At 43.6% G+C, this 25,779-nt stretch overlaps 1 protein-coding gene across 2 annotated transcripts in view; it reads right to left on the minus strand.

Annotated features, from left to right (window-relative positions):
- Nucleotides 1-25,779, minus strand: part of ADCY2 (adenylate cyclase 2) — a 378,139-nt gene that overhangs the window by 100,199 nt on the left and 252,161 nt on the right. For both annotated transcript variants that reach the window (XM_072958875.1, XM_072958874.1), the window contains exons 6-12: nt 22,082-22,193; nt 17,842-17,969; nt 12,823-12,981; nt 11,881-12,013; nt 10,344-10,520; nt 6,179-6,222; nt 2,653-2,733 (exon numbers count right to left, since the gene is read on the minus strand). In XM_072958875.1, coding sequence (XP_072814976.1) covers nt 2,653-2,733; nt 6,179-6,222; nt 10,344-10,520; nt 11,881-12,013; nt 12,823-12,981; nt 17,842-17,969; nt 22,082-22,193 — 834 coding nt within the window. The remainder of the gene's footprint in view (nt 1-2,652; nt 2,734-6,178; nt 6,223-10,343; nt 10,521-11,880; nt 12,014-12,822; nt 12,982-17,841; nt 17,970-22,081; nt 22,194-25,779) is intronic.

Consider the following 25,779-nt stretch of genomic DNA (forward strand, 5'->3'; position numbering starts at 1 on the left):
ATCCGATCCCACAGCTGTTGCTCGCAGCCCTTCGATGGGGCCCAGCCCCACCACTGTAAGTTGCCTCTCAGGAAATCTGACTTTCCGCTCAAGCCCCTTTACCCTGAAGGACTCCTGCAGGATGCCGGTGTCCTGATGGTGCTGAGAACTAAGTCCATCTCCGACCCCGAGACCCGCTACCACATCGTGAAGCTTTCCTTCTCCTTCTCTTAGTTTCCTCCAAGATGTTGCTCAGGCGTCAAGTGTCACTTCCTCCAGAAAACTCAGGATGCTTCTGTCCAACACAACATGCCTTTCGTCTCTGCTGCCCTTCTCCACTTTACATGTCGAGACCACAGGGCGTCTGTGTAGTGATTTCTCCTCCCCTCCTGCAGGGCTTTGAGGGGTGACCCTGCGCCCTGGGTCTTGGTAAGTCTGACGCCAGCAAACCTGCTCAATCTTTCACAAATGCTTGCTAAATGAGTAAGTGAATGAACACAGGACTATTTGCGTATAAATCACTGTTTTGTGTCAACAGCAGAAAACAACCGAATGGCACATCAATCCTGGAGTCCCTATTAAATCCTTGAGTGGAAAATCAGTTAAGGTCAGAAGAACATCTTCTCAAAGAACAAGAGGAGTTAATGAGCAGGGCACAACAGAATGGGAGGGAAGCTAATTAAAAAATACATGTGTAACAGCTCCCATTTAAAAAAGTGTCCCGTTTGATTTTTGAGTACAGCATGACACTTCCCCCTATTTGATTTCGGAAACGTATTGGGAAAATTACAACACAAGCCGTTACACCGACGTTAAACATTACCCTCACACAGAAAGGTGGTAACCAAGCATTCCGTGCACACTAAATGCCACGGCGCAACAGACAATGCACAAACCGCCTTCACGGAAATCAAGCGAAGCCGACAACCACGCTTCCTAACGACCCCTTTAGCAGGAAGGCTCTAGAGGGCAGGCAGGGAAGTGGCTTCAGAAAGCAGGAGGCCTGCCTGAAGATCTGCTGAGGCTGATCTTGCACATTCTTTGTTTTTTTTTTTTTTTAATGAGTACTGTTATGACTGTGATTGGCTAAACTTTGTCAAGGAACAAGATTGCTTCTTTCTTAAGATGTAATTTCTTCCAGGTGGGTCACAAAGCATCTCCTCCGGTTGAGTGAACCTACATTATACAACATCAGACCCACTTGGGTTTCCGCTGCCAGTACATTCGAGGGGATCAATGGTCCTCAGTTTGTGAGGGGCTGAGGCTTCAAGTGGGACGGAGCTGAGACCGTCTTTCACACTGGTCGGGGTACCAGGGGATGCAGAGCATCTGTCCGGGCGCTGCCGGCCTGCTCTGCGCGCTGGACGGCGCTGGGAGGCTTTGTCCCTCTGGAGCGTGCAAAGCGACCAGGCAGCTGCCCACCCAAGGTGCCGGCTTATCTGAACTGCGGCTCTGACCAGACAAGACACTTTATTGTGCATACATGCGATTTCATACGTACACACACATACACTCATGTGATGCTCACATAAGTCCTGCAAATATGCTAAAATGAACACTTACGAGGAACACTCTAGAAGAGGCACTCACTTTGCAAAGCTGTGTAACCTAATTTTGGAGGCAGAGTTCTAGGTGAAAATTATTTACACTTTCCAAGTCAACTCTTATGGTAAAAATTAAATACGTTTCCATAAGCACGAAAACTTTTCCATAAAAGCTTTGTGTTTGGATCTGCTAAGGGTTTCACAACTGAATTTAACAAACATTTATGGAGTGTCTGATGAGCACCAGGCACGACTGAGGCGCTGACCTCGGGTCCTCCCTGAATTCAGCAGGATGTGCGCATCGAAGGAGAATCTGAAGGCCGATGCATGTAACCATTCTGTCCGGGCCGTGAAAGCCACCACCCTCTTTAAATCTTTTCTCCTGCATTCTTGGACCAGTAAATTTTTTAAAAATGTTTTATTTGTTTTTTTTTTTTTTTGTGGGGGAGATCATTAGGTTTATTTATTTATTTTTTAATGGGGGTACTGGGGTTTGATCCTAGGACCCCGTGCATGCTAAGCACCACCCTCTCTCTACCACTGAGCTATACCCTCCCCCTCCTTATTCTTGGACCACTTAAAATGACAACAGCAATTCTTGGCTTCATAGACTGAAGGATATTTTGCCCTCCAAAGAATCAGTCTTCCTCCCACAGCCTCCACGAATTCAGCTTCTAATACTCAAGACTCTCTTCCAGGACTTAGAACGCAGCTACCTCCACCTTCTCTGATTTTGCAGGAGGAGGGGGAATAAATGCATTTTGAATGGATAGTGTCACACAATAATGTTTTTCTCATGTGGAATCTCTACAGAGCTTTAAAAAATACTTACTGAATATGTTATGTTTTTCCGTCTATGATTACATATCATGTTGTTTATCAGTAAGCTACTTGGGGAGGATCTATTAGGCAGGAATTAAAATTTTTTCAGAAGATGAAATACTGTTAACAAAAGCTATTATTAAGGATGACTGAGGCGAAATGAATGAACTGTCTCAGCGAACTTGGCTTTGTCATGATAAGTATTACCGAGTTTGTGGTGAAATTCTTTTGGAAAATATGTCATTATTTTCAAAGAATAGGGTTGAAATGAGAGATGGATGATAATTTAAGATTTAAAAGTACTCACTTTTGTGCATTAATTCCATCAATTGCTTGAATCATCCTTTCATTTAATTCCTCTTCAAATCTTTTCTTTTGTGACTTGGTTCTACATGAAGGAGGAAATATTATGGGTAAGAATATCATCACGAAACTAAACAGCAAGCTCGTTGTTCTGTGACGCCAAAAGCTTTTTCTGATTCTGTTAATTGAATTTTTTAAAAAAGGAAACAATAGTCCACGTGCAGCCTTGTCTCTGTTAACACAGAGCCACTCTGTGCACTGAGTGAACTGGGTGGAGTTTTTGGTGCAGTAAAACGTTGCCTTACAACTCACTTAGAACAAAATTAAAAAGCAACACTGACAGACGTGTACTTACTGTTTGAGATAAAAGAAACTTCTGTCCTAAGAAACGCATTAGCCCTTGAATCGTTGCCTTCATAAACTTTATTCAGGTGACAGAACACACTGGCTTTGGAACCTGTCTTGCAAAAATTTGGTTTGGTTGACAAAACAATCATTCCTGCTTCGTGTTTTCCTTGGTCAGTTTTCAAGAATGTGCAGAGGCTGCAGCCTTATTTGAGACACGTCAGAGCTTAAGTGTATGCATTTAAACGGTCCTCAGTTTTTGAAAGCGCTGTTCCCAGAAAACCCTACTGACAGGCGCAAACCACTCACTTGGTCTCGGAAGCGAATACTCTTCAGCCATCATGTGAAATGCTTTGTAAATAAACTGTGCCAAAACAACACTGAGTTCTCCAAGGGTAATTTGACAATTAGCAGGAGAATGATGTCAAGGAGAAAATCAAAATAATACCTGTTTTTAAAAGTTAAACAACTACTGTAAAGAGTTTATGCACAGTCTGGCCCTTCCCAAACTGGCCCGAACCCGCCTGCGTCTGAGTCCAGGTGTGGGCAAGCCCCCCAGTCCACTGGGAGTCAGCACAAGGCTTCTCCGTGCTGTGGGTGGTTAAACTGCTCACCAAATAGCCCTTCCACTCTGGAACAAAAATAATACTTTTCTGACCTTAGAACTGCCTCCCTATATAGATAAGAGTAGTATTAAATATGCAATGTCATATTTATCTGTAATTAAATCTTATGGATTATCATTAATGAGATGGATGGGTAATCCAGTTACATTACATCATTGTTTGTGGATTCCTGCCTTCAGGTCCTGCCTTCTTTCAAAGGGCCAAGGGCAGTTTTGGTTCAAAAACAGAATACTATTAAGTGTTCCACCTAGAGACACCAAGCCAACTGAATGAAGAGGTTTCAGCATGCCAAATTCCAAGCTAAATTTGGAAGCAAATTAATTTTGATCCCTCTCTTAGAAAAAGCAAGAAATCCTAGCAGTCCCCCAGTGGGGCTCATTCTCATCTGAGGAGCCACCTTCAGTCAACTGAAGACTCTTCATTTTAATTTTATCTGCCCCATGCCTGCACTTGAGATTCTCGACTTCCACTGGGTGGCTTTCTTTTTTGAAAAGTCTCACCAAGTCTAAGAAGAAACGGTGTAAGCGCCTTAAAAGGTCACAGGAAAAGGTAATCCTCCAGCCATGTGCCCAGGGCTAACAGTGGCACCATCTCTGTGAATCTGTTAGGATGAGCTAAGATGATGCCTGTGCGGTGCGGTAACTGTGGCACACGGAGTACCCGACAAATGCACATTATTATGCATCCTTTGTATTCACTCGCTTTCTGGATGACAGTTCTTAACGCGTAGATAGTTTCTTTGTCTCCACAGGTTTGTGACCTCTCCTACAGAAATGACAGGATACCCTGGGGGCTGGCCATGTACCCACGAGGAGCTCTTAATTCACCCACCAGCGCCTTGTTCCTCTGGCTTCCAATGTCTCAGCGTTTCTCACCTTCCTGTCCCTGGCCCCACTGTTGGCTTCCCCAGTACTCGCTGTCCCCAGGCCCTCTTTCCAATTCCTCTCCATTCTTTCCCCTGAAGAGGTCCTGCATTACCTCAGATGATGCTTCACTGCCCTGTGATGCAACTCACTGCCAGGCTGGAGGCTCAGAGAGGTTTTTTGACCTTGGCCGTGTTACAAAGGCGGGACGTGCCGGGGAAGCCCCGGTGAGGCTGGCTCGGAAGTCGAGACTTCTCCGTGGCGCCTGGGGCCACCACAGGTCAGCCACCACAGAGGAAGGAGTCAATAGGGAGGACGTTGTCAGTAGGGCAGGCAGGACACGGGAGCCGCTAGGAACGTGGGCTTTGGAGTCACAGAGCCTGGGTGCACCGTGGCCTTGCCTCCCCAGACGCATGACTCTGGTCGTTCTTCTAACCTAGAACGTCAGTACCCGCTTCCTAAAATGACAGTGACAACAGCATCCACATTGGAGTGACCCTGCAGGGATGAATTCAGATTTTCCATCTGCCGGTGCAGATAAAAATAAGAGCCTATGCTCACTCAGAAGACACTGCCACAGAACGCCGCGCCGCACCAGGCACTTCCCCCAGTAACTGCAGGAAATAGATTCTTAGAGCAAAATTGCAGCGAGGAGCAGACAGATCACAGGACACAGCGAATATAAAGAGAAAGGGTGTCCGTGACACTTCCGCGGGCAGTTGCTGGCAGGCGAGCTCGCATCTCACTGGCCTGAAGTGTCACGCCTCCTCAAGGCACGTGACGGGGTCCAAAATACTCCTTAAAGTGGCTTAAGTTCTCTCTAATAGGGCATTTGCCACATAAAAAAATAACAATTCAAAAGGCCAAGGACCCAATTATCCCTATAACATAGGCCTATACTTTTATGTGTCAATGCTACATTTCAGATTTTACACAAAGTACAAGTTAGAGCTCATTACAACGAAAGTGAAATCGCACAGAGGGACGTGGACTCGCGTGCGCTATCTGCGAGGACTTAGCAGCTAACGATCCAACTAGTTATGTTCATCTTTTGCTTTGATGTAACGCATTTTCTACAGGAATAAACTCCCGTCTCTGTGGGGCAAGAAAGGCTGACTTAAGTTTTGGGCCTTTCATTCATTACCCTAACATCTTCAATAAGAAACACTTAAGTCCCAGACTAATGCCTCAAAAGCTAGAGGAACACAGATGAGGGCAAGGACTGGTGCCCGTGACCTTGTGGAGGGCGACAGGCAGCAGGGCTCCCGGACACTGGCGGGAAGGCTTTTTACATTTCTGAACAGTGTGAGCTACATTTCTTTTCACTACAGAAATGCTGGACTGATCTGGGTTTTACCTGGAAGATTCGACACAAAAATGCCCTATGAAGTGACGTACTCATTTTAGGAAAATTCAGTTCTTGACTACAGGCTAATATTAAGAAGCATCGTCTAAGAAAACAAAAGTTCTCAAGTGTTTACTAGGCAGCGTTCTCCCTCCCCCTCTCAACGCTAATAAAATGACACCAATAATTCTATTTTTAGAGGCTGAAAGCAACTTAATAGGGCTTTTCACAAGTAGCTGCTCTTTTTTTCCAAAGTAGCCTTCAAAATGACTGTAATTGATAATTACTTTGAGAAATAAGTTAAAAAAATGAAGCCTTTAAAAAATCAGAAAGTGGAACAATGTACCATACCTTAAGGTGCGGTTTTGAAAATTATGCTGACCCATTGGTACATCCTGTTAAAAAAAACAAAAAGGTTATGAGCTGCCAAAACCATACTTTAAGAATCTTGCAATGGTAGTGATGTATAACATACTTTTTTTTTACCACAGAAAATATAATTTAGGTAACAAATTATTACCCATGTGGAGAAAAAGAACTTAATTATAAATGTGAAACAAGATTAAACGTTCAGTTTATATTTAGAATGTTGGAAGAATCAGGATCGTTGTCTGGACTTTTAAACTTTACATCCTGAACTCAGATGAACTTATTTACAAAACAGAGACACACTCACAGACATAGAAAACAAACTTACCAGCAGGGAAACGGGGTGGGGAAGGATAAATTGGGAGTTCAGGATTGGCAGATACTAACGACTATATACAAAATAGACAGACAACAAGGTCCTACTCTATAGCACAGGGAACTGTATTCAATACCTTGTAACAGCCTATAATGAAAAAGAATATGAAAAGAAACATATATATTTATATATGTAAGTGATTCACTATGCTGTACACCAGAATTTGACACAACACTGTACACTGACTAGACTTCAATAACAAAGGGGCTCTGCGTTTTGATCAGGAATGTGAGAAACCCGACTTCCTCTCAATAATAAATAACACTGAAATTAAACAAAAAAAATTACATCCTGATATGTGCAGGTATGATTTCAAACACTGCAGAAGACTGTTACAAGGACTGCCATGAAAGTTACTATAGGCAACTTAAATCATGTGGAAATGTAGTTTTGGCATCAGACAAAAATTTTAAAAATGCTTTAAAACACAAACATAATCACAAAATCTGTAGTCAATTCTTATCTCTGAACTGAGCTGTTAAGAAATGGTACCATGGGTTAAGTATGTGAAATCAAGAATCGTTGAACATATATATATATATATATATATATATATATATATATATATATATATATATATATAAGAATCATTGATGAAAAGGAAGAAATCTACATAAGAGTCCTGAAAAGAACCAGCGAGAGGCAGACACTGAATCCATGGCCAAATGTTCAATAATAGACTTAAAAAAACCAGGTTCACTTTCATACATTTGTGGTGGAAATTAAAAGTTGGAACAAAGCGGCTCTGAAGAAACTTTTCTCTGTGGCTTTGATCTCCAAGGTGAGATCAGGAAATGTATTTAGCCAAGGGAAGGTAAGGCTTAAAAAAATAATAACTGAACTCCAAGTTTTATTACATAACGTGAAATAATGCATTATTCACCAGTTCTATCAATGTTAAATCAAGACTCAATGAGGTTCTGCATCGGGGATTAGACGAAAGAACTTTGGTAATGACAGTTGTTCGACCCTGGAATGTCTTAATAGGAATGCCAATGAGCATCCATGTTGCTGCAAATGGCGTTATGTTGTCGGTTTTTATGGCTGAGTAGTATCTTATGGTAGCTCACAGAGAAAACAATGTGACAATGAATATATATACGTTCACGTATAACTGAAAAATTGTGCTCTACACTGGAATTTGACACAACATTGTAAAATGATTATAACTCATAAAAAATGTTAAAAAAAAAAAAAAGAATGCCAATGGGATCTGTCTGAAAGTGAGTGAGGGACGCAGCGAAGTCGCAGTCCTGCGGGCTTCATGTGCTAAGTGAAGCCTCAGGATTTCCTCCAGGTGTCCTTCTTCGCCACCAAGGCGGTGCTGAGGCTCTGTATCCGTGACTGGTTAGGGAAACTGAGCTCACTCCAGAAGTCTGCTGACTTTTACACACAACCTCCTGAAGCTCAAAGCACTGGCAGCTCTCTCCTGAAGGAGGCACCTTGGCCCCCACGTGGCCACAGACTGAAGTCAGGCGGAAATCTTTCCCTGGGGGCCGTGCTGACAGAGTAAGGGAGACAGTCACTCTGAAGTCCTGAGACAATGAAGCCTGATAAGAAATTGGCAACCACAGTGACAGCAGCAGCACGCTGGAAATACAAGGTCTGTTTTCACAGGTCCACGTATGAAACAGCATGGAAATCATGTTCACATATTTATATATGACTCTTATTTCTTGAAAACCAACCAACCAACCAACCTACAAACCAACCAACCAACCAACCAACCAACCAAACAACACACCAACCAACCAACCAACCAGTCATTGGTTTATAACAAATCAGTGAGAGACATAGTTATTAGCCATTAGTGCCAACAATAAATGCAGTGTTGAGCAAAAGTATCCAATTTTTTTTCACAGGAGGGACAGAAGTACCCATTGGCCCTGACACCTAGATTCTGGGCTCTCGGATGCTTTTCCTCTAACAGGCCTAGTTGCTGGAAGGCCCCAGTTGCCCCAGGCTCCACTCGTTGGATCTTTTCTCTTCTTACGATCTCATCCAGCTCTGTGGCCTCAAACTTCATCTAGAACCTGCCGACTGTCACAGTCACAGCTCCAGCTGGGACCTCTGCCCCGAGTTCCAGACTTGCACATCCAAATGCCAACTTCCCAGCGGCACTTAGATGACTAAAAGGCATACAGATTTGAAGATGCCCATTAGCAAAGTCTGGATTTTTCCATCCTAAATCACTGGACTTTTCCTGAGTGTCTGTCATCTCAGTTAACAGTATCATCATCCTTCCAGGTGCACAGCCAAAAAAGTATGGATTCATCTCTGATCCTCCTTTTTACACATCTCCACTCCATCCCCAAGTCTTATTTGCTCCGCTCTCAGATTACACACCGAACTTGCTTCTGTTTCCACTACTAAAATCTCAGCACAAGAGGGGACCATCCTCACCTGGACCCCTGCACTCTTGCTCCGCCACCCAGAGCACTAATTATACTATGCCCGTCCCTTGCTTAAGACCCTCTAACAACTTTCCCCTGTATCAGAACAAATTAGACACGATCACCTCAGAGCCTCTCAGCCCTAATGACCTCCTTTTGCTGACTGCCGATGACACTACAGCCACACCGGCCTCCTCGCTGCCCTCAAAGACACCGACTCACCTCCATCGCAGGGTCCCTGAGTTTGTTTTTCCACCACCTTCTCTCCCAGCTTGCTCCTCCCGCTCTGAGGTCTCCCCAGCCACCTGACCCAGAGCAGCCACACCATTCTCTCCCAAAGATCTTGCTCTGTTTTCTCTCCAGCACGGCCCTCAGCAGCACCTGCAGTGTGCCGTTTCCCAGTTACAGTCTCTCTCTTCTTGACAGAACGCAAGCTCCTCTCGGGCTTGCCCTGGGGGCCCCCCTTCCTGATTGCCCGTTAGATCAGATCTTCTGTCAGATCATTAATCGTTTTGGTTGAGAAGGACAAAGGAAGTTGAGAGAGGAGACATAACTCAGACAAAACAAGAAGGCTAAGCCCTGCCTACTGGGCTTGGGCGTGTGGTGGCGACGTGCTGGGAGGTGCGCGACACAGGGAGATGGGAAATACTCGCTTTTTTCTGGCATTTCTTTTTCTCATCAGCTAATAAGAATTATCTAACATCCCATTTTCCAGTTCACCCCAATGGCACCCTGCATACAGTTCTTGCCATTCTACATGAAATTTTACTCAGGGATTTTTTAAAAAATCTGACTATACCATTGGGGTTATTCTAAGTGATTACTGCATTTACTCTTCCCTCGTGAGTTTTTCTGTTTTCCGTCTGCATTTCAGCCATCTGACGGAAAACGTCCCTGTTGTAAGGAGCACTTTATTCTCTGTTGGAAGCTGGAATGTTGTAAATGAGGAGCTTCCACAGCAGGATGCGCGCTGCCCCTGCCGCAGCCTGGACACACGGGTGATGCAGACACAGTTCTAATGAGGCTGCACGAACCCCAAGGACACCACGCCTTCCTCTGGTCTTTTATCAAGATGCTCAGGCTTTCTACCTCATGATAGCAAAAGCAAAACACAAACTTGGGTCAAAAAAAAAGAGTTCAATTATATTCAGTTACTACACAGTCTTGGGCTTGAAGTTCTAATGCAAAATCATCCTAGGTTAAAACCCTCAGCAACGCCAGGCTGGTGCTCGTGGCTGTCTGTCTGAGAGCTGTTTGTAAGGGGCCTCTCCGGGAAGACGGTAGGCTGGCTTCAATACAGGCAAAAGTAATTATGGCAGGAGATGCCTTTTGCTTTGGGGAACTAGCTGTGGCCCAGCACGGGGATGGGGCTGTGTACCGTGGTGCTGATCTTGCCGTTCTCCGTGGTCATGCTGTCTCTGTGATGCAGGTGTGCAAAGGGCTTGGCAGCCCCCCAGGACTCCAGGTACCGGGTCATGCGCACGGAGGCCCGCATCTTGGCTCCGTCGAGGGTGTGCCGAGGCCTGAAGAGGTGCTGGGGACTCCGTCGTTCTCCCTTGGGGTGAGAAAGGAAGTGCTACACCTGGTGCATACACCCGCCCTCCATCCTGCTCCGCCCCCCAAGAAGTCCTCCTCGCTAAGCATCGCACAATCACCCTCCTTGGCTTCCGCCCTCAGTCCTTCAGCGTGACTGGTATTCAGTGTCACAAGCTGCTTCAGCTGAGTGATTTTTTTTCCAGACAGCAAGACTTATCTGTAATTGAAACTTAGGAACAAATAATAGCCATTTTAAAGGCCATTTTAATAAAGTTAATTCTTAAACAGAATACGCTGATCTGTTTCAATGCTTTCTTGATGGTTGTGTTTTTTCCTAAAGTGATGGCTGCAGAGAAGGGGCTGTTTTTGGATGCTAAATGGCCTCGAATATCCACGGTGTTCTTTGCTTGAACACAGCGTTCTTTGTACACCATTTTTTTTTCCTACCTTTCCCTGTGCCACCCCCTGCTCCACCACCTCAGAATTCTTCCTGCTTGCCACACATCTGTCTCCAGATCAACTGTCAAGTGAGCTGGAAGTTTGTCTCCAAGGATGAAACTGAGGTTTTAGGGAGGCTGTTGTGACTAAATAGCCATAAACTTGATCTCGTGGATTTTGTGACACTGGTTTTGACAATTCAGGGGTGTTTCTTGCTGATATCTGCACTATTCACCAAGCCCGTGATTTCAAGGAAGTTATATAACCCCTCAGAGCTTCAGTTTTTTAATCTGTGAATAGCAATAATACTCAGTTGGCAGGAATTTGAAAAAGGGTGAAAAATGAGAGCCCTAAGCCCCCTGCTCTGGTGCAACATGTGGCGTGAAAAGGGTAAAAGACAGCCACTGTCTGCATGGGCGGGATGGTCTTCCAGGTCAGGAAGGTTTTCACTGTATCAAAGTTAGCATGTCTGCACAGAACGTACTCACACAAATGTATATGTGACATTTAGCTGTTAATCTTTTAGAAATGTCTGCTTTCCCTTTTTCTTATCTTTTCATCTTACTTTACCTCTTTAGATTTTTATCATCTGAAGCCCTGAGAAAAATCTTTACCTTTCTTTAATTTCTCAACTGTCAGTCAGGACCCATAGTGGACTTTCAGAAGCATCACGGACCAACATACACATTGATTAACACTGACTAACATACACAACCTCGTGATACAGACAATACCCCTGTCATATAAACAAGCAATTCATGTCGACTGTTTCTTTAATGAATATTTGAGTTCATAGCTACAAAACGTACATGCATTTATTTAGAGGCAAAGATTAGCAAAGAATTACTCTTGACTAGAAACACTTTTCCATGCCAGTAATTTGTCCCTTTCCCTTTTAATCATGGAAGTCATAAGCTAATTATAGATTCAACAAGACTGACCTTGGGGTTGATTACAAAGTAGGTTTTCACCAGGTGCTGCTTTAAATATGGGTCCCTGATGTCGCCATCTCCTTCCTCCACTTTATAAGCCCCATTCAAGTGTTCCAGGGTGACCGAAGAAATGTGAACACGTCTGAAATTCCATTTTAAAACCACGATCAAGACCGAGAAGAAGGAACGTGCTGGAAGATATTCTACTTATTTGTGTTTTCAGAAAGGATCTCTCCTTCCCCAAGTGAAGGAAAGGTTACGTGTTCTTGGTAAAATTGACTATAATTAAGGCTTACAGTCCCTTAGCCACTGCGTTGGAAATATGCTCCCAGATGCCACTCGCTACAAATACTGGGAGCTTCTCTGCACTCGCAGAAACCCACATGGCGAGTTATAGCAAATAAAACCTGATCATAGCAAATTTGGGGGTATGAGGGTATTTTTTTGAAATGCATGCCAAAGTCATCTTAGGAAGTGTGCAGATCCATATAAAAGAATGGGCTTTCTTTCTTTTCCCTTATTTTTATGCTTCTGTAAATCATAGCACCTGCATCAAGATTCCATCTATCCAGGTGGTACAGTCTGCTTATTTTAATAGAACTGGTTTCAGAGGTTATCAGCAATAGAGAGAAATGGCATTTCTGCACTGCACTATGAAACATCTTTAACTGAGGTCTCTATTTGCAAATATGCAAGTAAGTGAAAGTCTGTAGTTAAGATCTGATATCCGCATTCTCTGGCCGCGGGTCACGGGGGTGGTGGACTGGCTGTGGGTCACGGGGGTGGTGGAGCCGGGGCTTGAGTTCATGTTCCTCTGGTTAATGTAACAGCCCACTGGGCAAGAGTGCCCTGGTGCTAGCCGACCAAGGCAAGGGAGATCTCCGAGCCCTGAGCAGTTACCAACCTGTCCGCCTATTATTCCTAACCCAGAAAGCCAGCATCCCACCTTACCCAGGGACCCCTCCGGCCTCCATGTGATTGGCCAGGGTGACGTCGTGGGACCACACGTCGTACTGCCACTTCTGCAGACCGATCACGCCGCAGAGGACGTTCCCGGAATGCACGCCCACACGCATGTTGATATCAACTCCGGTGGCGTCCCTCACTTTCCTAAAAAGAAGGAAATCACATCACCCTCTAGGCGCAGCCTCTTCTTCCATTAATTCTTGGTCAATTTTCCAGGCATTTTCTTATTCAGAATTTCTCAGACTGTTGGAAATACTGTTATGAATTTCCCCCGCGGCAGAGGATCGCTGCTCTGAGCCTAGAGGAAGGGCCTTCCTCTCTGGCTACCACCCATCTAAACCATGAGTGCCAAGTTCCGCCTGCTAAGGCATCAGGCCGGCCGTGTCCATGACGCAGCATTTTGGTCGTAACTTCTAGTTTTTCAACCAACATGTATCAAGCACCGATCACGTGCTGACACCTCCTTGGAATTTTCCTAGTAGACCCGTGTGTACTGCCTTGAACTGTGAGAAACCTTATTTGTTACTTGCCTTGTACGTCAACAAACAATCTTAGATGCCACTTGCAATTCTAGTGCTTAGCATGACCTACATCCCCAGTGAATACGTTCTGTTGGTGACGGACAATACAGCTTATCTGTGAGCTTAATAATGACTTAGCCTGAATGGAAAATTTTAAAAAATAACCAGGAGATTAAAGCTTTTCAATTGTGCACATTCTTTAACAAAACAAGAGGAGAATAAAAACCTCTTAAAAGCTTTAATCATGCATAAGGTATCATTCAAAAGAAACTAATTTTTAAAAATCATTTAAAAGCGACTTTGGGACCCTGTCACCGATTTATTAAAAGAGACAAATGAAGGACTTCCTTTAAGGGAAAATGGCAATGCTTGGCGACACTTATTTGTTTTTGGCAGATAGATGCATTTATCAATTAAAATATTATGGTAAAAGAAGAGTGCAGGAAAGTGTCCTTAGTTACATGGAGAGAACCACCCCCAGAGGAAGCGTGGGGGAAAACAGTGATGCTGACTGCTCCCCGCGAGGAGGCGGGGCTGCAGAAAACGACCCTGGAACTTCCCAGAATGACACAGGCTTGCAAGTCATGCCTAAATGATGAAGAGCCACCAGCTGAGCATTCTACTGAGAAAAAGAACGGGTCTATGATGTAAAAATAAGTGAGCTCCTGAAATATGGGCATAGAAGGTTGTTTCTTTCCCTTCGCATCCCTTCCTCCCTATCTTCCTTTTCTGTTTTTTTTTCCTCCATAAAAAAGACAACAATTCTAGTTGAGGCACTTTGAAAATTGTCCAGACCCTTCATTCTTGCTCACGAGAAGAGCATCAACACAACACAGGAGACCTGGGCTGCCCCCCCACCTGCCCTCCAACCCCCGCGGTGAGCGCTGCCCTGTCGGGCACTGCCTGCTCCTCCCCTCTGTGCTTCTGCTCACACCGCGTCCTCCCTGCGCCGCACTCCCCTGAGCCTCCCTTCCCAGACCGGCAGGGGCCTCAGGCCAGTTTGCCTGGTTCTCCCATCCGTGACTGAGGCACGACCTCATCCAAGAAGGCTTTCCAGTCTCTCCCTCCTGGCTGAGGTGGGCGTCCCTCCTACGCGCTCCGACCCCTCCGAGTACAGTCAGCGCTCCCTGCTGCTGTCCACGTCTGCTCTGAGAGTGTCAGCCCGAGAGGACGCAGACCTTTGCCTGAGGGGTCTGGCTACCCATCAGCAGGTTCATTCAGGACCTGGTGCAACACAGACACTTCATACAAGTTTATTAATTGACCCAAGTCAGTTTTGAAGGATTTACTGTGTTTCTGTCTTTGGGAGATGATGATCCTGAAAAAATTGTTGCAGAACATTACTATGTTCTTAAGATTTTACGTCATTGAGAGAGAACAGTTCCAGCCACATGGCATTTGTTTTTTTTGGGGGGGAGGGGTAATTAGGCTTATTTATTTATTTATTTAACAAAGGTACTGGGGATCGAACCCAGGACCTCATGCATGCTGTGCATGTGCTCTACTGCTGAGCTATACCCTCTCCCCACCCATGGCATTTCTTTTTATCAAAACATGATCATTGGAGAGCCAAGAGGGAATAACAAGGGAAGACAAAGCCCTCTACAGCTGGCCATTGAGACAGAATAGACTGGTTAATGATTCAACTCTTTAAAACAATCTCCATGTGCTTCGTGTCTTTTTTTAGAAAAATGAGTTGATCAAAGGTTCAGATGAACTGACTGATTAAATGACTTAACGCACATAGATGGCAGCCTGTGATCTATAGAAAAATGTTGGAATAACTGCTAAGAGCTTGCAACAATAGTAGCCAGCCTTCCTAGTTTTAAGGGGAGCTTTAAACACTTACAAACCAGGGTCCTGAATATTCCTTCCTTGATTAAGGACAGTTTACATTTTCATGACAGGAAAAAAAAAAAAGCCTCGCTAAGCGTCGGGAATATTCCCGAAGGGCAACGGACGGACGTGCTTCTGCAGAGCTGACTCAGCTAACGGGGAACGGGGCAGCGGGTGAATGTGGAGGTCCCAACACGGCGGGACAAACACAGGCAAGGGTTCCTGGACCTACGCTGACAGTTCTTACAAAACACCCAAGATAATCTGGAAAAATTCCAAGTGCCAATTGCATGCTTTCTCTGCATCAGCTTGAAAAATAAACTTCCTGTGTTCATGCTCATCTGTGGCTGAATAAATGGGGCTGGAACTGCTCATCTCTGGATGTGAGAGAGAACAAAGAAGTTTGAAATCCACTGAGATGCTCTCTCTTTCTCTTTTAATGGAGGTGCAGCAAGACACCCTACTATTGATCACCTTGCCAACTGTGCATGAGCCGAACAGGGGATATACTACAACGGACGCAGAAGCCTCTGGTCAAGGATTGGGACACATGGCCATTACATTTGAAGCTTCAGTTCAGGTATAAGAAAGAGTTCTGGGAGTTTGCTCAACGCTGCTGGCATCACTGAGATGCTGGACACATGAGACATCACTGATGCATCTAACATAAATGGATAAAGAAGGTGGTACATACATACAACGGAGTATGATTCCATCACTTAGAGGAATGAAGTATGAACACAAACCACAGCATGAATGAACCTCGAAAACATCACAGCAAGTGAAATAAGCCCGACACAAAAGGACAAATATCGTGTGATTCCACTTACATGGACCATCAGAACAGGCACACTTGCAGAGGCAGAGAGTCAAACAGAAGTTACCAGGGGCTGAGAGGAAGGGGACGGGCACTTGCTGTTTAATGAGCAGAGCTTCTGTTTGGGATGATGAGAAGGTTCTGGAAGAGCAGACAGTGCTGATGGTGGTATGACATTTTGAATGTGCTTAATGCCATCTAACTGTACATGTGAAAGCGGTTCAAAGGGAAGTATTTATGGTATGTATATTTCACCACCATAAAAAAACGTAACGACAACAAAAGATACCACGGACGACCTGATGACGTGCCAGGGGACAGAATGTAAGGGGTCCTTCTCCTAAAGGCGCTTCAACATGCTGGGTTTACAGAAGCAACACAACCAGAAAACAGCAGATTCCAAAGTAAAAGGGTGGATAGTTAAACCCAGTGCTACTGATGCAGAGAATCCCGCCTTTCACCAAACTCATTCGTGGAATCCACTTCATCTCACGTTGAAACCAACACTGAGGTTGCCTCCAGGGTGGGTTATAAATTTGAAAAAATCTGTTAGTTCTACTGATTGAATTCACTTATACCCAGACCCATGGTGCCGTGAACAGTTAATTCATTCTGAAATAGAGTTTAAAAAAGCCCTTTTTTATGTTTCAGAGAAGACAAGTTATTTACTTATGGGAAGAAGCAGGAATATTTCTTTTGAGAAGCTGAGGCCACCCTGACCCTCCCTCCCTTCTTGATTCTTTCTTCGACTCCTCTTTATTCATTTGCCTCCCACTCCCTGATCTGTCCCACAGTGGCCTGTGACAAACGCTTAGGTCTGAGGGCCCCCCTGAGGCTGGGGGCTTCATTATTCCTCCTGGGACAGCACTGGGAAACCCACCGACCAACCGTTCAGTCCATCGCAGCACACGACCAACTTACACCGAGGGCTAAACACAGTGTCAACTGGATTTGTTGCTTTCTCACTTAAAGTCTCATTTATTCTAACCCTGAGATAAGGAATTATAAGATCAAGCACACAATTTCTATCCTGTTTAGACCAAAAATATGTGAGGGTAGCGGAAAATCACTTGACCAAAACTAGGCAATTAACTCCACCCCCTAAGCTGAAATCTTTCAGTCACACAACCAACAAACATGAGCTTTTATGCAAGCATATCCTGGCTTCTACAAAGGTATTATAAAGAAGTATGCATTATAGTACCAGCAATGAAAATGAACTGTTCCTCACATTTTTACCCTCTCTACTTGTCAACTGTAATGACAACATTATTCTTTGTAAGCAAGATCTTCTCTAGAATTAAAATCAAAGAAACCATAGATACAATGCAGAAAGCTATTATGGATATAGACTGAAACTGTGTTCACAGAGCTGAGCATGTTTGACTAGATGGAGTAATTCTGGACTGGATTTTGATATTAATTATAGTCTGATGGTAAAAACTTGCTCTTATGATTTGTGTGTAGCCCTATTACTTGCCAGAAATCAAGAGAGATGCTAAGAGTACAGCCTTTTTCCTAAAGATGGAAGAAGACGTTTAAATTTAAAAAAAAATCACCTTTGAAACAAATGAAATGAAATGAAACCTTCCCATAGGTTTCTAACTCAGTTTTGCTGTGACCTAAGGCTAATAATAACAAGATAAAACACTTACAGAAGTCTTACTTTGGACTGAGTTCTCATGTGCAGTAAGTGAGTCTCCACACATTTTTATTTAAATGTATAATAGTGTATTTAGTGCCAGTAGACAGAAAAATAGAAACAGTTGTGAGAACCACAGCTAAAATTTACTCAACAGTTAGCACAGGTCTAACGAAGCACACACTTACTTTATGGCTTCGCACATGTCCAGTCCCATTTTCACACAGTTCTTGGCGTGGTTAGGGAGGGAGATAGGGAGTCCGGACACACAGTAGTAGCAGTCTCCCAAAATCTTGATTCTCATGCATTCATTCTCCTGGAAGAAGAAGTCACAGAATCCCAGGTGCATTAAGCACTTATATAATGATCCCCGTTTCCCAAACACCACCACGTGCCGGTGTCACCGGCACTGTCCCAGGGAATAGGGTCTGTAGGGCGAGAGAAAGGAGAACTAGTTGAGTTTCCTTTCATTACCCACCCAGACTGAGCCACCCTCGCCTGCATGCCCAGTTACCACAGCAGGGAGAGCAAGGGGAGCGAGCAGAAGGGGAAAGCTGACAGAGTGTTCCGGGATGAGTACACTGAACACTGCAGAGGCACGTGAAGATAGGACCAGTCTTTTTCATCCGAACATCCCCAGATGTTGACAGTGAAATCAAACATTTGATGCAGAATAGGAAATGATCATCAGAACTCAACTGGAGTTAGAATCTGATGTCATTCCCTATCACAGTCACAGTTTTCTTCATTTCTTCTAAAGCTGAAGCACATTCTTACCTGCAGACATGTAGCTTCTGACAAACATCCCTACAATGTAATAAGCCGCCATTCAACATTGCCAAGAAGGTGAAAACTCAATTCTGATCTCAGGTGAAATCATCATTTGAATATAAAGTTAGGCTAACTCATTATTTTCCTTGGCTGGATTATATTTATATTATAACCTTGAGGTTAACTTCATTCATGTGCATCAATCCTACTTCCATTTCTAACCTTTTCAACTAGCTTGTAGACTCTTCACTGCCATTAAAAATAAAGAGTACAAAGATGTACTAAACACAGCTTTTCTTCCTTAACACTCACACAGGCTTGTGTATAAATTGAACAAATCTGAAATAATAAAATGAACATAAGAGCTTTCTGTTCTTTAGTATGTGTTAGGTTTACTGAAGGTCGTGCGTACTTCTTTCCCTGTCTCATAGAGAGCTCCTGGATTTTCACGCTTGTCCACAGCACTATAGGTGACGTGGTAGTAATTCCTGAGAACAACGTTTACATTATAAAAGGCAAAACACTGCCTACTAACAAGGCTTTCCTTCCCACACTTTCCTAAGTATGCATTCTGAGTCTAGAAAACAGGAAGATTAATAATAGTGAATTCTTGGCACTCTTAGCAAAGATCAGTTGACTACATATGCATGGGTTTATTTCTGGTCTCCTTATTCTGTTCCATTAGTCTATGTGTCTGTTTTTAATACTAGTATCATGCTGTTTTGATGGCTGTAGCTTTGCAATATATTTTGAAATCAGGAAGCATGATGCCTCTAGCTTTGTTCTTCTTGCTCAAAATTGCCTTGGATATTTGAAGTCTCTTGGGGTTCTGCATACATTCTAGGATTTTTTTCTGTTTCTGTAAAAAATAGGATTGGCACAGGTTTTTATTAGGGATTGCATTGAATCTGTAGGTGGCTTTGGGTATTGTGAACATTTTATTGATATTAATTCTTCCAACTCATGAACTTGAACTGTCTTTCTACTTATTTGTGTCTTTTTGGATTTCTTTCATCAATGTTTTATAGTTTTCACTGTATAAGTAATTCTTCTGTTTTTATTCTTAAGTATTTTATTCTTTTTGGTGATAACATAAATGGAATTATTTTCTTGATGTCCTTTTGAGATACTTCATTCATAGAAACTGTGTTCGTAGAAACACAATTAATTTTTGTACGATGGCTTTGTATACTGCAACTTACTGAATTTAATTATTTGTTCTAACAGATTTTTGTGGACTTTTTAGGGTTTTCTATATATAAGGTCATGTCATCTGAAAATAGAGATGATGGTACTCCTTCTCTTCTTATTTGAATGTTTTCATTTCTTTTTCTTGCCTAATTGCTCTGTCTAGGACTTCGACTACTACGTTGAACAGAAGTGGTGAGTGCAGGTATCCTTGTCTTGTTCCCAATTTTAGAGGGAAAGTTTTCAGTTTTTCCCCAGCAAGTATAATGTTCGCTGTGGACTTTACATAAATGGTTTTATTGTGTTGATGTAAGTTCCTTATTAGTTGAGAGTTTTTATCATAAAAGGGCATTTAACTTTGTCAAATGCTCCTTCTGCATCTATTGATTGAGATGATCATAAGATTTTTATCTTTTATTCTGTTAATATGGTATACATCATTCATCAATTTGCTACGTTACCCAACTTGCATCCCAGGGATAAATCCCATTTGGTCAAAATGTGTGATATTTTTAATGGCTGTGGAATTTGACTTGCTCAGTGAAATAATCCAGATACAGAATGACAAATACTATGTGGTACCACTTGGAGGAATCTAAATTGGTCAAACACAGAAGCAGAGAGTAGAGTAGTGGGGGCCAGGTCTGGGGAAGGGAAAGCGGGGAGGTGTTGGTCAAGGGTACAAAATTTCAGTTATGCACGATGCGTTAAGTCCTAGAGATCTGCTATATGTACAGCATGGTGTATGTAGTTAATAATACTACACTGTAGACCTAAACCTTGACTAAGAATGTAGAGCATATGTTAAGTGTTTTAATCACAAAATGATAACGATAATAATTATAAAAAGGGCAAAAGGAAACTTTTGTAGGTGATAGATATGCTTATGGTGTAGATTGTAGTTGATGGTTTCGTGGGTATATCCCTAAGCTCAATAAGTTGTGTATATATTAAATACGTCCAGCTTCTTCTATGTCAATTACACCTCATTAAAGTGGTTAAAAAATGACAGTGAATGAGTAATGATGCTGAGTCCCTTAACCTAAAGTCATGTGCTTTATGTAGTATTCATTTGGTGGACTGAGCTATCTGTTTGCTTACGATGCCTTCCAACTCCATGGTCTTGAATTATGAGCCATGAACTGATATCCAAAGCATGCTGCTCCCAGAGATCAACAATGGATGGACCAAGAGGATGCTTCTTCCTAACGTGAGCAGGCAGTCCAACAAAAATGACCTTTTATTAACTCAAACTTTCAAGACATTATTTAAGTTTTTTTCCCTAAAGATGAGTATCCCCAAAACTCAACCTCTTCCTTCGGTTTGGTAAAGGAAGGAAACAGAGCTGTATTCTTAATGATCTTTTAAAAATCCCCAGTGAGATCTGTCCTGGTCATCTGGGCATAATGCACCTCATGGGGAGCTTGACTGAAGAGTGACTCTGCAAACACCTGCAAGCCAGATTTATCCTGAAAAGGCTCAGCTGGAATGTTCTATATTGTTTAACAGTGAGTGAAACCTCATGATGAATTAAACTTAGAACTAACGCTTCCTCGTGTAAATAATGCATATTAATAAGAATAATAGATGCTTGGGGTTTTTGCGCATGAGCTGCCCATTCTTCTTGCTTGGTTGGCCCTGCAATAAACCTTTCTCTGCTAAAAAAAAAAAAAAGAAAGAAAGAAAAGAAAAAAAAGCATAAAAACATAATAAAGTATTTTTTTGTATTTTTGTTGGGGATAATTCAAAAACAAAATTAAGCTGACCAGAGATGTTTCCTAAGACAGAAGCAGAGGGCTAGCAAAAAAGAACAAGAGTATCAACGTTCCCACCAGAACCCTAACAGTTCCAATAAATAAGTCCAGAATAAGGTCTAGTATGGTCTTAGGTCAGTTGTCATCATTCCCTCTCTGTGAACTGCCCATAAATGAGCATATGAATGGCAGATACTGAACTTACGTTTCTGTGTAAGCAGTGCAGGGGTCAGTGGAGAAAACCGACACAACAGTAAATAAAGGGCTTAGGGAGAAGCTATGCATCTTATTTCAGAGATTTTCCCAGGATGTTGCTTAGCACTATGAATATGTGACGGTTCTAACTGGAGAGGAAACCATGTTTCCAACTCCTTGACATCAAAATGCCTAAAAAGACAACCTTAGAACAGCAGAGTGCAAAGACATGCAAATCAAATCTTGTCATGTTGAAGGTATTTATTATTTGTCTGCTGAATTATACATAAGTGGAAGATTTAAAAATAGATGAAAACATATGCTAATAATATGCTGCAGCATTTCTCATTCCCAAGGCAGGTTTGAGACTTGTCAGGGTTCAATGGCAAATAAATCCAACAAATTTACAAACAACGTTCCTAAAGGATGCTTTTACGAAGAGGTAAAAAATTTGTAACGGACCACAGAAAAAGTAAACCAAGATTTTTGTATAAAATAGAAGGCCATCACTAATACTCACCTTTGCAATTTGATCGAATTTTCCGAAGAGTTCATTCAGCATGTGGACTAGTTCTCCCGGGGAGCAATCACTGGCCAGCCGGGTGAACCCAACAATGTCCGCGTAGAGGATGCTGTGGGAATGAACAGATGGATGCGGTATTTGCAAGTTGACATTTGTTAAGCAAGTAATGGTAGTTTTTCCCATTAAAAAAGTGTAATATCTTTATACTCTCTCTCTCTCTATATTTTTGTAAGAAAAATGTCATTTCCCTGGGTAGGGAATATACAGACATTTTTCTAAACTTCCCCACCACTAAGCATTTTTTTAAGTTAAATTTTTCTAATTAAAATTGGGGAAGACAAAGTCGCGCAGTGCACTTTTTCTACTCTAGTCCACTCCTACTGATCACCTTTCTTCTCTCGGGGTCGAGGTCGGGGTCAGGGTCGCGGCTGCCCCACCACCCCCCGCCCGGTTTTTGTAGTCTTCATCCTGACAGTGCATTACAGTCATAATTCTGAGATCAAATAGGGATCTTCTATTTGAATCATTACATGACTTTACATAAGAGTCCCCTTAAGTAAAAGAAGTAAAGTCATAAAAGTCAAATCCTGTTTTTATTGATTCGAAGAAAAAATTCTGGGTTACTTACTCCCTGCTGGGAGGGCAGATACAGCACGTCTTCCTAAAGTTCAGAGTTTAGTTGGGGCGATGCGTCAAACAAATAAGGACACCAACTGACGTCCGCTGAAAATGAGTGCCAGAGCGGAAGACAGCAGAGAGCCACGAGCCAGAACAGCGGGCGGTGAGGGGCCTGGACGGTCACTTAGGAAAGGACAGTGCCACTTCCCTTCGTGGGAGGGACAGGCTGGCGGGGCAGGTGTGAGGTTCCTAGAGTTCTGCACGTGCTCAGCTAACCTTGAGGGGTTGGGGCAGAGAAACACAGCCCCAGTTTGTGCGTGACAGCTTTGCGGACATGATAACCTGTTTATGATTTGTTGGAAGATGGTTTAAGATGGTCTGTGAGACGAAAATAACTACCAACACCCACTCATGAGGAGAGGCTTCATTAAAACAAAAACAAAAACACATGTTTCTGAGGATGTGGAGACACCGGAACTATTAGGCACCTTGGTGGGAAAGCAAAATGGTGCATCCACTCTGGAAAACAGTACCATGTTTCCACAAAAAAAATGAAACACAGAACTACCATGTGATTCAGCAATTGCTAGGTATCTACCCCAAAGAACAGAAAGCAGGGACTCAAACAGACATTTGTGCACCTGTGTTCACAGCAGCATTATTCACAGTGGGCAAAAGGTAGGAACGAACCAAATGTCCCCTGACAGCGATGGATGGATAAAGAGACTACGTGTCTACACACACTGGACTGTTACCCAGTCTTTAAAAGCAGTGATATTCTGCCGCACGCCGTAACAAGGGTGGACTCTGAAGACGTCACACTGAGTGAAATAAGCCAGACACAAAGGGACAAATACTGTATGACTCCACTGCTACGAAGTGCTCGGAGCAGTCACACCTTGGAGACAGAGACCGGCATGGTGGCTGACAGAGGTAGGGGTGGGGGCTTGTTGCTTAGTGGGTCCAGAGCTTCAGTTGGAAATGAAGAAAGTTCTGGACATGAATGGTGGTGATGGCTGCGGAACAATGTGAATGTGTGTAATGACACTGCACTGTACAATTTAAAATGGTTAAAACTGCGTTACGAATATTCCAACACAGTAAACAAACAGGGTGGTCCCGTCAGCCTGGTAGCATGCGGAATACAGCTCTGTCTCTGCTGTGGGGCACACTTTGCTCTTTGTGCAAGAGTACACGGCTGACGGTTTCACTCTGAAGGGAAGACTGGCTCCTCTGATGGTGGACAGAAGCCGGGTGGGGGAGCCCTCTGGTCCAGAAGAACCAGGGCTGCTGAATGGCTCTCCATTCAGATGGTGCTATGTCACCACCTCCACTTCTCCCACGGTCCCCCGCAGGGGCAGAGCTCACGGATGCGGCCTCACCGTCCAAGAGGAAACACTGCTCTGCTTGCTCAGAGACAGAGTGCCTGACCAGGCGATGCTGGGAAGGAGAATGTGAGAATGGGCGGTGGACCCCACCTCTTGCTGACGACCTCTCCTCATGCTTCCTGTGTCAAAACGTCAAGTGGACAGGCTGAATGTAGATGTCCTAAGCTGACCCAGAAGTTACTTGACAGCAGGGAGATCCCAACTGTATGCACGAACCTATGATGCAACGTGCAAAGGGTTCTGGTGGGGGAGGTGTGAGCACTGTGGGGGCACGTGGGAAGCACACCCCACACAGGCTCTGATCAGATCACCTTTAGAAAGATCACTCTGGCTGCAGCAACCTGGAGACAGGCAGGTCAGCGAGAAGCCTACCCGTCAGTCCTGCGGAAGATCTGTAATCGGGGAAATGGAGAGAACTGAACAGATGTGGGAGACACACAAAGAGGAGAATCAGTCAGGCTTTGTCAGCAATTAGATGTTGTCGGGGCGGGTCTGGGAGACAAAAGGATTAAGGATAAAGACACACTGGGTTCGTACAACCCAAGTCAAGCTTGCAAGGGAAGGTGAACTAGCTCCACTTTGGTTATGTTGAGTCTGAGGGTAGCTGTCAGTGCAACACCCAAGAGGAATCCACCCACTACGCAGGTGCTTATGGAAAGCCGTGGTTGAGTTCTGTGCCTTAGCGTCTTGGTGATGGTCACGAAAGTCCTGGGTGAGAGCTAGAGAGAACAGAGGAGTCAGGAGGGAGCCCTGAAGTGCTCTCATTTACAGGAGAGGCTAGATTTAGGGAAGAGAAAACACAAAGGAGACTGTAGGGAGAGAAAAAGGGGATGCAATGCCATGGAAGCCAAGGGCCTCTGTAGAATGCTTTAAGTGCGAGGCCAAGGTGAACAGGCCCAAGGGTACCTGAACAATTAATGAGATAAGGATGTAGAAGGAAGTAATGCTCAGATTTGAGAACGTAAGACAGCTGAGGGTGAATTAAGGAAGAATGAGCACTGTGACGGGGTGGGGGTTAAAGCCGGAGAGTGCTGATTCGAGGAGGGGGAGAAAATAAGGAAGTCTAATCAGAGAGAGTGTGAAGAAAATCTTTCTAGAACCTGGGGCCATGGAATTCTTGGGAGAAAGAGGTAATTTCAGAGTTGGAGGGCGGCACTGGAGCAAGGGGTACGTGTTTGTTTTCAAAGACGTGACTGGCTTGTGAATGTTCCCGCACTAGTAGGGGGGCTTCAGAGGGAGCAACTGGGAGGGGCTACATTTACATCTATAGATTCTCCTCCACTTTCCCCTCACCCTACTTATTACTATTACTGCTGCTGTCATCAGTCAGTAAAGAACTAGGACATTTTATCAACAGGGAATGAATACTTCATTGAATGAATCATCAAAGCAGAACTAAAAGTTATTAACTGATCTTCTTGGTCTATAAACCTAATAATTCTCATTAAAAATCCCTCAGGTATCGACCGAACCAACTGCATTAGCCATGCATGTGTCTGCTTTTCTGCTTAGTATACCTGTCCTGTTTCAGGACGAAAAAGCTGTATGTCTTCACAGTTCTTTAAAAAAATAATTGGTACTCCATGCCATTTAAGCTTTTGTAATTTCTAAGTATGTAGGTTACTTTAGGATCCGAAATGCATTTTATGAATTTAGATTTAATTCAACGCTGCAGACATATTCCAGACA

Source organism: Vicugna pacos, chromosome 3, assembly GCF_048564905.1.
Source record: "Vicugna pacos chromosome 3, VicPac4, whole genome shotgun sequence".
Lineage (NCBI taxonomy): Eukaryota > Metazoa > Chordata > Mammalia > Artiodactyla > Camelidae > Vicugna > Vicugna pacos.